This window comes from Lampetra fluviatilis, chromosome 26 (assembly GCF_964198595.1).
Source record: "Lampetra fluviatilis chromosome 26, kcLamFluv1.1, whole genome shotgun sequence".
Classification (NCBI taxonomy): Eukaryota; Metazoa; Chordata; class Hyperoartia; order Petromyzontiformes; family Petromyzontidae; genus Lampetra; species Lampetra fluviatilis.
The window spans coordinates 6952061-6966684 of record NC_136300.1 but is presented as its reverse complement, the minus strand read 5'-3'; the positions used below and the strand labels follow the sequence as shown (position 1 = coordinate 6966684).

Here is a 14624-nt window from a genome sequence, read left to right as displayed (position 1 = left end):
GGCCAGGCTGGATGTTTCTAACCGGCGCAGATGTTCCATTAGAAGAGGTTCACTTTCACAAACATACTGTAGAGAAGGGAGGGCATGAGTGTGGCCGGGAAGACCCGAAGCTTCGTGTGGAGCGACAGACGAGGTATGTTCAACATAGCTTACTGCAGCTGATGGAAAGATAATGCCGCCCGACTGATTCGGAGTGAGACCTCTGCTCTCAAACTGCTGCACACATACATACACATACAAACCCGTGTTATTTATGTTATTTAGCAACTTACTTTTCCTTCAAGAAAAAAATACATGGTTTGTTGAAATATAAATAACCTTGCTTCTTGGGAAATATTCCTTCTTAAAAATGTGTCAACATATGTATATCTGAAGAAGCAACAATTTAATTTTCGGTAACACAAACCTTGTCCCCGAATAGGGAACTCAGCTGTAATGAAAACCGGGTCATTATTGTGGAATAAATTGCCATGCTCATGAGAACAAAGGGCATTGTTGGATTGTTTTTCCCAATTGGTTAACTCCACGCATTCCGATATACGCTTTTGTTTTCCCCTCGGAGGCCAACTATGCAATTGCGTCGATCTATACCTTTGTGATACAAACTCAAAAACGCAACACTTTCGTCAATAGCACTCCCTTAAAGAGACACTGCGTACAATCGGTGACGTTTTGCTCAATGGTTGATCGAGGCAAAGCGGCCTCTCTGTCGACCTATGTCGTGCATCACATCATGTGTTGTAGTGGGGACACAATGGACACATACCAGGTATCCCTCGTTTTACGAACGTACCGGTTTACGAAATTTCGCGTTCACGCCTTTCACAAATTGTGGACATCTTCATATGAACGAAATAGCAATTCGGCGTTAACAAACGTTCACGCGGCACGTGCCACGTGATCATCAAACAACAAGCACGTGGGAGGCTGCATCATCCATCCGAAACGGTGTCCCGACAACACAACTGCAAATGCCTCCACATCACATTGACAGGCATTCAAACTTGCAGATATTTTGGTCAGTTTCCTTGAAAGGTAAATTGTTTTTTTTTGTTTTACGTGAAATATTATGTGCAACTATATTTATGTTCTTTCTTATTATATTTGTGTTGTGAACAGTGATATAGGCAGTGAATATTTTTGAGGTTAGGAGAACAGTTGAAATGATTGTCCGAAACACATCCCTACATTTGTTTTGGGATTCACGGGCAAAGCTTCCCTGAACGTAAACCGAGGGATACCGGTACAAACGGAATTCCGTTTTGTGTCTCCACATTTGCATTTATGATGGTCGCGGAAACATCTCCCCGTGCAAACGTGTGTTTTAGCAACACTCAATTGCATTGGCAGCCCTGAGCATGTCGCAAAAACTCCACGATCCTTTGTCAGGGGCCAGTCTCCACGAAGGGCAGTCGTTGACTTCTCACAGAGCAGTCGCGTTCCTCTTCCAATTGACTCTGTAATGGCCATTGTCTGGGAAGAAGTTTATATATTTGCAAGATTGCAAAAAAAACTATTAGGGAACCTTTCTTATGCGTGGGCTTTTGTAACGTAAACATATTGGCGCTGCTATGTCCAACTTTTATCTGTGTGTGAGATAGGGCATGGGCAAGTTTTGTGAAAATGTATCGGTTTCCGATGTGCTAAGGGTCCTGAAAGAAGATAAGTGTATGATTTATATGAAGCTCAAGCTGTGTTTTACTGTCAAATACACTTGGGCATTACATATCGGAAACATTAGTCAGGTTTAGAACACGGTGAAATCTTTAAATGTGCTAAGATAATTTGATTCATCTGACAAATGTAAATTTCCCAACATCCCAAGAGCCCATCAATTTTATTAAAGTTGAATTAGTCTATTGTGTCTATAAGGGCCAAGTCTAACGTTTCCTCTGCAAGAAGATTAGAAATATTGATTTAACTGCTGATCTAACAATGAAGGAATGTGCATACACTAAATTACAGCTTTGCAGAGGGGAACACTGCATATATACTGTAGTCGTGCGTGTGTGAGTGCGCGTGTGCGGTGTGTAAACATCAGCACTGGGGAGACAAAGGTGGTCGGGCATAGCGTGGGCCACACACCCCCTCGTGTGCCGTGTCCGCCTCCATCTTTGCACGCAAGCAGCACTTTTGCCAACCGTTTGTTAATGGATATACGGAGGATCTTTGACTTCAAGCGTTCGTGACTGCAGGAATTCATATTCCGTGTGGCATTAGAGTGTTCAATATGGTTCAAATTCAATTCCAGGCTAACATCAGTGGGGTGACTCTCTGAACGCGTTGCTGATCCACCCCTAGGTCGACTCTGCCTTAAACGAGTACCCGGTGCGGTGTGAAAACATCAGCACTGGGCAGTGTGGTTCTGACCACAACCACCTCCCCCTCCTCCCCATGCACTGTCATCCAAGATCAAAGGTGCTTGCTAACAGCGACTTGCTCCAACAGCCTGTGTATGGCTATCATGGATATTTTTGCCTTTGTGTCGTGAGCATCGCCGAAGCAACATTGCACTCACTGAATCAAGGTACTCCACGTTAGGCTGGATCCATCTTGGGTATGCCTTCCAAACCAGGTTCAGATACCAGTATTGGTGGATAGGGGCCGTCCATAAATGACGTCAGGCACCTAGGGGGAGAGGGTTGTCAGACATTTATGACGATGGGGGGGGGTTTGAGAAATGTGACGTCACATCAAAATGCGCAACTTTAAATAAATATAGACAACACGTTCTACTTAATTAAATATACTTTTTTGTAAAAGTGTTCTCCTACAACATCAGAGTGCAGTGCAGCACCACATTAAATACGCACTACAATGACAATAGTTTAAAGCGATTTGAAGCATGTTTTATTTTTTTTGGGGGGGGGGGGGGGCAGAGCTTTGTGACGTCATATTTGAGGGGGGTCTGACTTTTTGTGACGCCGCGTGACGAAGGGGGGGGGGGGTCAAAAATCGTCCAAAATCGCGTGACGTCATTTATGGACGGCCCCATACGGGTGGACATGACTCGGGGGAAGCAAGCCTTTGTGACTGGGGTCGTGAGCTCAACGCATCTACACATCGTCACCTCCGAGTTCGACATCTGTATCAACAAGGGGGAGAAATGCAAGTGTATCCCTGGAATTGCTCGCTCTGAACTAAACGTTTTCTTTTTCTAGGTAAGGCCCACTGAGCTATTTTTCAGAAGTGACCTCACCACAAATGACAGCTCAACGAAGTGGCTTATCATGTGGAAATGTATAGCACCGAAATGCTCTCAGCGAATGTTTCTAAATGTGGAGGAAAAAAAACCCGGAGGACCCGGAGACAAGTCCACGAGACCACGTGGAGAACACGCAGACTCCAAATACACAACAGGCGTCAGGGTCGGTATCAAACCCGCCACATCCTTGTATACCAGGCGAGGTAGTTAACATCTCCCCTCATTGGCTGACACCAATGAGAAGGGTCTCCGCTTGAGGGAGATCTGGAATTGCCTTCCACGATGACCCAGACGTCTTGGTAGATGTGGAAAGAACGTGCAAACTTTACACCCCACCACCACACGTGCGCTTCTGCCCGACCTCCTGTGGTTGCATATTTCCTGATTGGTGGACAGAGGCGAAGGCGTGGGGTGAGGATGGGGTTATTTACAAACAATTGACCATTGTTTCCACTGCCGCGCAGCATGAGATCGAAGGCCGGTGTTCTAACCATTGCGAGACGACAGCATCCCATGAGCTACACATAACACATTCCTGCGGAGGGAGCTGGTAGGAACGTTGGGTTGCTCGGTCAATGGCCAGGGTCAACGGCGGCGTGGTGTATTCCGCAAATATGTCCGACTGTGAGGGCGGGCACAAGCCGGCGTGAGTAGGTTAAACGTTGAGCTTTATAAGGGCACCACGGGGTGACCAGCCCCTCCCCACCCAGCCCCACCCCTCCCACCCCCCCACTCAGCCCCACCCTCCCCACCTAGCCCCTCCCCACCCTCCCAACCCAGCCCCTCCCCACCCAGCCCCTCCCCACCCTCCCCTCCCCACCCAGCCCCTCCCTGCACGATGGACGGAAACAATAATCCTCTGTGGGCTGGTGTAACCAGGAGGTTCCTCCCAGTAAAATGCCAAATATGAAGGCTTTACGGAGACACAAACGGAACCTCGTGGGTTGTCGATTCATACCTCGAGGAAGACGCATCCCCCACGGATGAAACATGTATTTATTTTTTTACCCTTTTAGCTGTACACCGAAGGCTGTGTCGTCCGGGGATGTCTCGCATGAGTGCGAAAGCTTCCTGAACGAGAAACCCCCCAAGGAGTGCGAAGTCACCCTTTCAGCGGCGCGCTCTGCGGTGTTTCAGTTCACTTTTCAGAGTCCTCAAACAAGGGGGGGGGGGGATGTTGCAGTTGGAGCCCTTGGGCTTAGCGTTGCAAAGCTCCCCGATGACGGCTGTTTGGTTTCGTGCGTTAAACCTGACCGCTGATTTGCGATCACGCTCGATACGGGAGGTCGGCAAAAACCCGCGGCTGTTTAAAGTGACTGCATCGTGACCGATATTTTTTTTATTGATTATGAAGGACCCACCGTCCCGGATTTGCCACGTGCATCGGTGGCTCTTGAAGTGTTGAGTTTTTGTTGTTGTTGTTGTTGTTTATATACCGAATGAGAAATGTATATCTCGTTGTTATTTTGGTTGCCAAACTCTTCTCTATACGGTCATCAGCAGAGGTGTGGACTCGAGTCATGTGACTTGGACTCGAGTCAGACTCGAGTCATGAATTTGATGACTTGCGACTCGACTTGGACTTGCATAACAATGACTTTGCCCCACCTCTGGTCATCAGCCGTGACCTTATCGACTGCCGGATGACGCTAGGACTCCCCACGCGATCGTGGTGCCGCGATGCGACTCTTCCCACGCGGCTTGTTCTGCGCGTGGGCTGAGCAGACTGTTCCATCACTGATTTGGCTGCCACTCCGTTAATTCATTGTCGACCAATGCCATCATCATCACGATCGACACTTAATCCTACCGAAATTAAACGCATTATTTGGTACCGCTGCGTTGGCAAGTAGTGCAAATGCACAAATAGCAGCAACAACAACAACAAAAACATCAACACCTCCGTCAATAACAGTGTCGAAATAAATGCAATAAATAACAGGCAACGTTTTAGGCAATTGCCCTTCATCATTGCATGTAAATAAAGCTGTCTACCGAATTGTCATGCAGTCAATATTTCTCCAACTCGCCTATGTTCTCTGATCTATGCGGGCTTTTTTGTGTTTGTTTGTCTCTGGGTGAAATTGCAAGCTCAACCAGCACCTTAGCGCACCTCTCTGCACACTTTTCAGCGTTTGTCCTTCGCCCGTGCCTCTGTCTACGCCGCAGTGATACAACGAGGGAGGTGGCAGAGTAGCTGATGGGACTGCGCTTTGAACCTGGCGGGACCTGAGTTCGATTGTCGACCGCGGGGTCCTTGTCTCATTGCATCCGGACCGTTCCTGGACCTCCTCCCACCCCCCCCCTAACACCACCCCTCCCTCCCGCCAAGAAGGGATAAAGATTCCTCGTGTCGCCGGATTGCAAGGACAAGTGCTGTTTGCGAGCACGGCACGGGGACACGGAAACGGTGGGGGTGGGGTGGACACAGCACCACGCTCGGCCGCCTTTGTCTCCCCTAGTGGCGATGTTTGCACATCGCACCAGACTTGCAATCATGTCACCATTCTCGTACTGATCAGTGTGGTGAAGTATGGTCAACGCCTGGCATGGCGTAGAGGGTATTTCGTCCACCATTGTATTTATAAAGGACTGTACGTTTTACACAATGATGTATTGAACAAATGTCATGTGTTTTTTTATTGAATGAAATGAAGAAATTAATCCTAGCTTTCAACTGAAACGAAGGATTTGTTTTCTAAATACCCGTATTGTGTAAATTTACAAAACGTATTTACGCGTGAACAGCACAAATGAAAACATTATTCCGAATTATATTAAGTTGTTATTATAATCTGCTGAAGTTAAACTGCAAATAATGAAATAATGTAGCCGGTGAAAAAAAACATGTTTAAAATAATGGATTATAGTATTTAGTAAAGTATGTAATCAGTTTAACACGTCGGCTTTCGCGACCAATATCATCCATAATATAGTTTTTTTGGGTTAAATCGTAAGTATATAATATTCAAATATGATCTATAACCTTCGTCAATTCAATATCAATCCCTCCTCCTCACTTACGATATCTGCAATAACTCGGACATAGAATAGAGATGCAATTTAATGGCAGTACTGCATATTCAAGAGATTTAAAATATCAAGCCCAGTTTTGGAGGATCACCAAAACAATGCCATCTGTACATATAAAAAACAATTTGTTTGATGCAATATAAAGATATAGGACATATATAGTAAGACATGTATCAACACCAGTCTGATTGAAATACTCCCCTTTGCCATGGGAATGTGGAATTTCCACGACAGACGCACGGCATAAAGTAGTGCAAAATACATAATCCACCTACCTGCAATAAACCTAAGTGACACTTAGTCACATGAACATACACGTACCCTACTCATACATATTACATACGCAGTTGCATTTAAGCGCTTATTAAACAATATATTCCTGCCTTTTCTTGATCAACTGCTGGATGAAGGATCGAAGCTTGTTCGGTTGCTTTAAAAAGACAAATATCGATCTTCAGATTCCTACCCTCTGCTCCTACACACACACATATACCGGACCCGTACCGATACATACATAGATTTAATGTATACGTTGCATATAATTACCATTCAATTATACACACACAAGCTGAACTTACCCAGATAGTATCACAGTTAACATCACTGATCTCTCCATGTGGAGGCGGCATGAGCGGTGGTGCAGTGATTAGGAGCGGTGGTGCAGTGATGATGAAATCGGAACCCTTGATGAGTTCCATTCCCGGTGCACGGCTATCGTCAGTGGCAAGTGATATCCGAACCGGTCGAGACCTTTCACCCACTGGCATTGACCAGCGTGGTGAAGTATGGTCAAACAACCCGTCCCAAGGCCGACGCGGGGTGGGGAAAGTCTCCATCCAGCAGTGGATAGAGACAGAGCTGTGCATTATTGTAGTAACTACGCATGTACGTTATATATGTACATTGATCCATGCATATGAACCATACGCACTCACAGAATACTAAACGTCCACACATACCTCGCACATCTACTCGAAAACAGCAAATACATCATCAGCGAATACATACTCGAATATCAATCGCACCTATGCTCAACAGTCAACACACATATGCGCCCCCCACCACACCTATACAAACACACACACACACTGAACACTCGTACATACACATCATCCCATCCCTATGTAGGGTACATAAGCGCATGCACCTGTGCACTTAATACGCAGCTTTCGGTGCATATAATTACACGAACCCACCACTTATCTGCAGTACGCCTCCACACACGTGCATTTGAAACTGTAACGCAGGCAAAGAGTCTGGATCCACAGTATCCCCCTCCCATCTCAGCACGGCTACCCCATCTCCCTCTCTCCTCCTCCTCAGTGTGCATCCCACCTCCCTCCCCCCATCACCACTCCCCCGTCACCCATTCATTGCGAGCGAGAGCGGTGTCAACCACTGCTCCGGCAAGATTCTGCTGCTGCTGCTGCCACTGCTGCTGCTCTTGGCACCGCTGTTGGCGTCTTTCTGCCGTGGTCTACCAATTGTTTATAGGTGTCAGGAGCTTCTGTCTGTGTCTTTGTGCCCGTGTCCGTGTTCTCCTTCCTTGTGTGTGTGTGTCTTTGTCGTGTGTATCTTTCGCTGTGCGCGCGTCTGTCTCTGCTTTCTTTGCGTCTGTTCGTCTCTTGCTCTCTGTTTTCGCTCAGTTTCTCCGTATCTCGTAAAGAATCCTAAATCTCCCAGTCTCTAAACATGTCCAGGCGGAAGCAGCGAAACCCACGTCAAATCAAACGTAAGTAGGCACACGCGCACAGACACACACAGACACGCCACTTAGTAGAACGTAGCTAAGTATTGTAATCGTGTGCGCAGTGGAACAGTGGGCATCTCACGTTGCATTGTATCTATGCGTGGTCTCTGAACTATCATTTGCCTGAAATGCGTGGATAACTGCAAACACGCATTCACACATACTGACATTGCAGAAGGGCAATGCTGTTGAGTAATTACAAAGGATTGTATTATTGCAAGGTTTCGTTTCCGCAGGACGCTGTCAAGACATCCACAACAGTGTTACATTACATGCCTTGTACGCGTGTGTGTATGTAAATACAGCGTCTGTGTGTGTGTGTCTGCACTGTTGGTGCGTGATTTTATACGCGTGTATCTCGACCGGTTTAATTGTGCGTTTGCATATGTCTTCGTGTGTCATCGCCTGTCTGCATTCGCTCATGTAAGTTCATTGTTGTTCAATTATGCAATTAAAACGTGGCCTATGTGTATGCTAGTCGGTGATCTTAGTCTGTGCGTGCATCTGTGCCAATGTTCTATTAATTAGCCGGGGGTTATGTGTATGTTTGGGCTGTTTATAGATGATGTGCAGAAGCAAAATGAAATAACTATATATACACACACATACAATCACTTAGGCAACCACAGCATACAAGTCACAGTCCTGTACCTCCATATGTTGTATCTCTAATGGCTGCCATATATATACACACAAGCGCACGTGCTAAATGTATATTTACTTTTGTGGATGTGTAAACTGCATAGAGATCACTCCAGTTGTATGCGTGTGCTGATAAAGTACTTTTCACGTCGATGAGATACGCCTTTATTTAATCAAAGTGCCATTTAAAGCAAAGCTGAGAGTTTACATTGACTGTGAAACATTACAGGTGTGTGTCGCCAAGTAGGATGAGACGCACCTCCACACACACCTCCACACACACCTATTACATACGCTACATACCTGGAATTCTACACAGTTCACAGGAAGCACTTCGCGATTCATCTGTCACGTGCATTGGTTGCCTCCAAACTCACAAGCTGTGTCAGTGTATTGAAATGAAATGGGATTACACAATCAATTATTATCATATGCAAATACTGTAATGCAATGTTCCCCGGGAGGTTGATTATCTTAAAGTAGAGTAGCAGCTAATACTAGGCGATAAGACGCGCAACTTAATGTAAGGCATTTGTTTTAATTAAAATCTGTAGGATAATTAAATGAAAATGCAATGGTCCCAAACGAGCAGCGTGTGTAGTATCGAGGTTTAAATGCCGACATGCATGAAATAGATAAACCGACCGTGTGTTTTGTTAAATTTGCGTGGATTGTCACCTGAGATGTCAAACCCGTAGCTTACAGGTTGTACGTATTGATTCACGTCGTGTGTACAAAACAAAACACGTATGAAGTATGCACACAATGCGAGACAATCTTTCCAAAGGAAATGTGTTTAAAGTACCCCGAGATTGAAAACACAATTATGGCTTTGCTCGCAACTAAAATCGCAGCCAGTGGTTGTTCCATTTCCACTGGTAAACACATCGCATATTACGCGTCTATTTTAATTAGAAGGCGTACGTTTAACACTCGTATTATTTAATGAATATAAGTGCGGTTGCATTAAGGCTTAATGATTAAGGGTACAGTGTTGCTGTATGTGGCAGGCTGGTGTTTGCAGATAAGGTTGAATGAAATGATAATCGTACGGTATAATTTCACCGCTTTTAATTGAATGTCTTGTTTAGCTGGTGGTGAGTAATCACAACCCTCAATTTAGAATATATACATTTCCTCACCGTTTCATGTTCGTGCCGCATGTGCACGCAATTCAAACACGTGCAATTTGTGGTAATGAAAAAAATATATAACATAATTATTTGTATTTGTGATGCACACAAAATTAGCTAGTGTTCACGTGGCTAATCATATTTACGTGGTTTATAGATGCACGTATTAGAATGTCAACAAAACATCATTGACCAAAATGCTATAACCGGTTACATAATGGAAATTTTATTATTTGCCATTTTTTATTGGAATTTGGGTTAGTATTTTGGCACATGGTGTCCGCTGCTCTTAGAAACGATGCCACAGGGTCTAGAACTTATACATCGCAATAGACGTGGGCTTTGATAATAATGCCACATACACACAAACAAATGAATGGGCAATTTGACGCTTTACTTTGTTAACACTGGCTCCAGAATGCGCATGTTGACAACTGTCCAAGGACATGTATCGGAATATTTCAATACATGATAGAACATGCAATACCCATTTTAATTGTTGGAGAATAATACCATAAAAAATGCAAAAACGTAGCTATGTATATACTATCTGTCATTTACAGAAAACATATGCCTTGTATACGAATGCTTCCATCTCGAACCCTGTTGTTGATGTAAAGTTTTACGCCTGTGAGTCGTCAAGAATGAATATCGCTACGAACGCATTGGTTTGTAGTGGGATTATAATGACGCATTGTACTGTGAACGATTGTGTGGCAAACTTTTACTTCATAGAATCAGTGGAATGAGGCCAATAAATAGAGCAGTGTTGTTTGTTAAAGCATACCGAGCCACAGCCAGAACTGATCAAAGTAGCCGCTGTGCGCTTTTGGAGATTGCGTTTGCAAAGGTGTTGTGGTGTCCATCATCATCATCAGAATCCATGGTCTAACCATTAATGGATAAGAGACTCCCTATTATTGTCATGACCACTCCACGGCCGTGCGAATCTGGAAACTGTTGCACTCCTGCACTTAAACTGATCGCGTTGCTCTATCTGCCCACGTGGTCGTCTTCTCGGGTGCATTCTCTCGTTCAGCTACCATTCCATTGCTGGCCTTGTCCGTCGACTTTCATCTCTTCAGTAGCCGTGTCCTTCCCAAGCACCCTTACCATTCTTAACCACGTCAATACAGCCAACGCGATGTCTGCGATTTTGCATTCGTTCTCGGAATCTGTGTTTTTCTCTGTCTGTCGGAGTAATTTCAAGAGTGCATCTCTCCATGCCTTTCCACTTTCTCGATTTTCTAACGCCTTCTTTGTCAGCGTGCACAGTTCGTATTCAGATGCCATCAAATGGCAGTGTGCAGTGATTGAAACGTATCACCTTCGGGCGCTGTAGTTTACTGATGTTCATTATTAATTCCAGCCTTCTAAAAGCACTCTATTCTGCTGTTGTTCACTTCTTTATTTCGTCAGTAGTTTGATCTTAGTCCACCTTTAGTAATTTGCCAATGTGTATAGATATTCAGCCGGGTTCTAGCCCGTGTCACTCCAACAGTTGCATTGCGCTTAGATGCAGCCATCATGCGGTGACCCATGTTCGTGGGGACGTGAACATTGCTCAGGCGTGTGACTTAATGAGAGCGTTCGAAGCGCCGCTCATCGCACCGAATGTTCCGGCAACTTCGAGAGAGTTGTCAAGAGTCGAGACTCTGACTCGGGCACAGCGCGTTTCAGAAGGCGCGATTGTTAATTGCACACAAGGGACGTGCACAAAAGGACGCACCGCAGAGAGAGAGAGAGTATTGTCATCATCATAATCGCACTTTCGCGCATTTTTAAACTTAGACGAGGGCATATTTTTAAAGGCTACAAGAACACAGTGAAATGTAGGAGGCTGTTGGTGTGTGAGTGCAAACCCAACGCAATCCCCGCCGGCTCTCCTTAACCGTCTACCATTTTCTCATCCGAGTAAGGAGTGCATATGCATTTATATGTTCGTGATTTTTATTTTTATCGCAATCACTTTATATAAAATGTAAGAGGGCTCAAGAAATCACCGTTAACTATATACAGAGTGAGTGGATATGACGTCTTTTTTTTAAATAGCAGTTTTGTTCCACAGTGGCCCTGTTCAATAGTCACATACTCTTTGGTTTCAAGACATACGTCTGAATTTACGTGAATGCATCTACGGAATTACAAAGATTGTTTTCTTCATACGTTACGTACCTACTTGACATTTTTTTTCCCGAGGTAGAGGATAGGACGGTGTAATATGTATGTAAAGGACGCATAGTTATTTCGTTTTAATGAGGAGTTGCCATAGAAATTGATCATCATGTATCCCCTAAGCACATTGAGACATCGTCTCTTTGTTATGGCAGATGACACTTTGCCAGTGCAATGTCCAGACGGAAAATATACTTTTACAAATCGGCCATGCATTCCAGCTTAATGGTTAAAGTAAATAATTATCATTCGAAAAAGCTTTCAAGTGGATGTTTGGAACATTTTCATAAATGGGGGGAAATGCCATTACTGTAGTGGGCAACATTATTGTGCCAATTTTATTTTGTGTGTGTACAATATTGCTTTATTTAGCGTGTTAAATATGACAATACTTCCATTTTAAAAGCCCCAAACATTATTTATGAGAATAAAACAAAATCCAAACACATTCAAATGTTAATGGGATAAAATTGTATTGAGCGATTTTGTTATTATTGGTTTTGCTTTTTTTGTTATTTCTGGAAAATGTTTGTCCATATTTACGTCGAGATAGCAATTGCGTTTTCCTCTTACGCCATGCTTAGTGATAAGTAGCCAACCGGCGGAATAAGTTGTACCGAAATGGCAATATTGCCCTTTTGTAAGGGCAAATAAAGCATTTAAATGATATAATTTCACATAGCATTTGGCGTCTTGCTACCGGGAGAGACACCATCAGCACATATCCCCAAAGGTGAGATGTAGGAAGTGAAAAGGGCGTGCATGATACACAGTGTATTCGTAATATACATTAAGCACGTTGAGAAATCTCATACCATGGTTCTCCGTTTCTGTAATGAAATAAAATAAGTGAATTTAAAGTTGCAATTGTCATCTATGTGTTGTGCCATGGTATAAAATTTCATGATAGTATCACACTCCAAAGTTTTTAAATTGCTGTAGGGTTGTATGATGTCTGGAACAAATAATGCAAACACGTAATGGTTATTATTGGTTTTTCGTCTGCAGTTTTTTAGGCGAGGGAAAGTTCATCCCGGGAGGGTAAAAACTTCACTGTCTTTGAAAACAAGTAGCTTATGAAATTACAATTAATTAACTTCAAATTGTGATGTTAAGGGGGTACAAAGAGCTTCCCTTTAATAATTAATTTCGGTAAATGTCGTATTCTTCGACAAATATTTTAACATTTTTCAAAACACTTGAGATGATGCTACAAATATAATTGCTCGACCTCTGCGACCTTTTCACAGTCGTTCGTGCTCTCAAAACGTCCGTGTGTGAGACCTTTCACCGTTTCTATTCATTCCTACAGGAACAGACGCTTGCAAACATGCACACAGATGCACATTTGATGAATTTGCATACAACATGCATTAAATATCCCCCCCTTTGATCTTTCGCTCATTTAGATCCTGAAAAAATGAGCTTCCAGTTGTTCGCAAAGTTGACCCTTTTTCGAAGTCGCCCGGAGCACGGCTATGATGGACAGGCTGTCACGAGAGCAAGTCGCCTGCTGCTGACGTTAATCTTGTAGAGCCCGATGAAAGTAAAAACAAACACAAATCTATGCCTAGCTGGGTGTAAATTAACTTTTTAGATTAGCTCTTTGCAATGCTTTGTTATCAGGTGTGCAGGTTGGAAATTGTCGAGGTGATACTAACAGTTTAATAATGCATAGGCTGGCACAGCAGCCAACTCGCCTCCACGCGGCGTTCAGAGGGTTTTCTTTGCAATTACTCTCCGATTGCTGATTACTCGAAGTTGCGTGGAGTAACAACATCATCCCACATTTGACAATTTCTAAGTAATCGCATTCATTGTTACCTTTATTCGCAGATTCTTCAAATTAACTTGTACCAGTTTGATTTAACCTTGGAAACAACTGCACTGCTGTATAAATAGTGAGCCTTGAGTGATTCACCTCTGTAAGCCGATGAAAAAAATATTTACTCTTTTTTAATGTAGGCATTCGTCTGTTTTAATGAAAGGTAATCTTAAAACATAACCGAATGGGTGATTTCTAAGTAATGTAATGGAAATCCCATTGCATTCGTGACAACGGGATAATGATGCACGCGTACCGGTACCTGCCATTGCTGGTGTGATTATTGTAACTGTGACGCATTCCACCGCCAGCATTTCGTGCACAATACATTCCTCACTTTTCCAATCCGAGGCGTCTCGGCATTCGCTTGCGAGCTGGCTCGGAGAGGGATGGGGCGGAGGTGTTTTTTGTTGTTGTTGCGAAGGCTCGGTTAAGGTGTCGTGAAAAGGTGCCGCTTCGAGTTATAAATTAAATGGGATATCTGACCGACCACTGTTTAATTCGCAACGGGCGTGGTGAGCACTGGTCGGTTACAAAAAATTAGAGAAACCCCCATACCCCCCCCCATACCCACTCTGACTTCACGGCCGCAACTCCCGGAGCGGGCCGCGACGGGCACTGGAGGTTTTCACGGTGGCGAGCGCAGGGTTAAGACGGCCGAAGGGGTGTGGGCAATTATGGGATGCTACTCGCTGGCGTGATACATCAGCAGATCGTGCGGAGGATAGGAGATGGGGCAAAATCTGGCGGGCATCCCCGTGCCAGGCTTCGCATCGTTCCATCTCGCCGGTGCCATCTGTGTGCCCCTGATAGATCAGCCCAAGTGCCCCCCCCCCCCCTTAGCCTCCCCAGCTCTGCTTA

The 14624-nt window shown here is 44.4% G+C and overlaps 1 protein-coding gene across 1 annotated transcript in view; it reads left to right on the top strand.

Annotated features, from left to right (window-relative positions):
• Positions 1-7930: 7930 nt before the first annotated feature.
• Positions 7931-14624, top strand: part of ZFPM2 (zinc finger protein, FOG family member 2) — a 220449-nt gene continuing 213755 nt past the window's right edge. The window contains exon 1 of the mRNA XM_078868938.1: positions 7931-7970. Within this exon, the coding sequence (XP_078725064.1) occupies positions 7931-7970 (40 nt within the window). The remainder of the gene's footprint in view (positions 7971-14624) is intronic.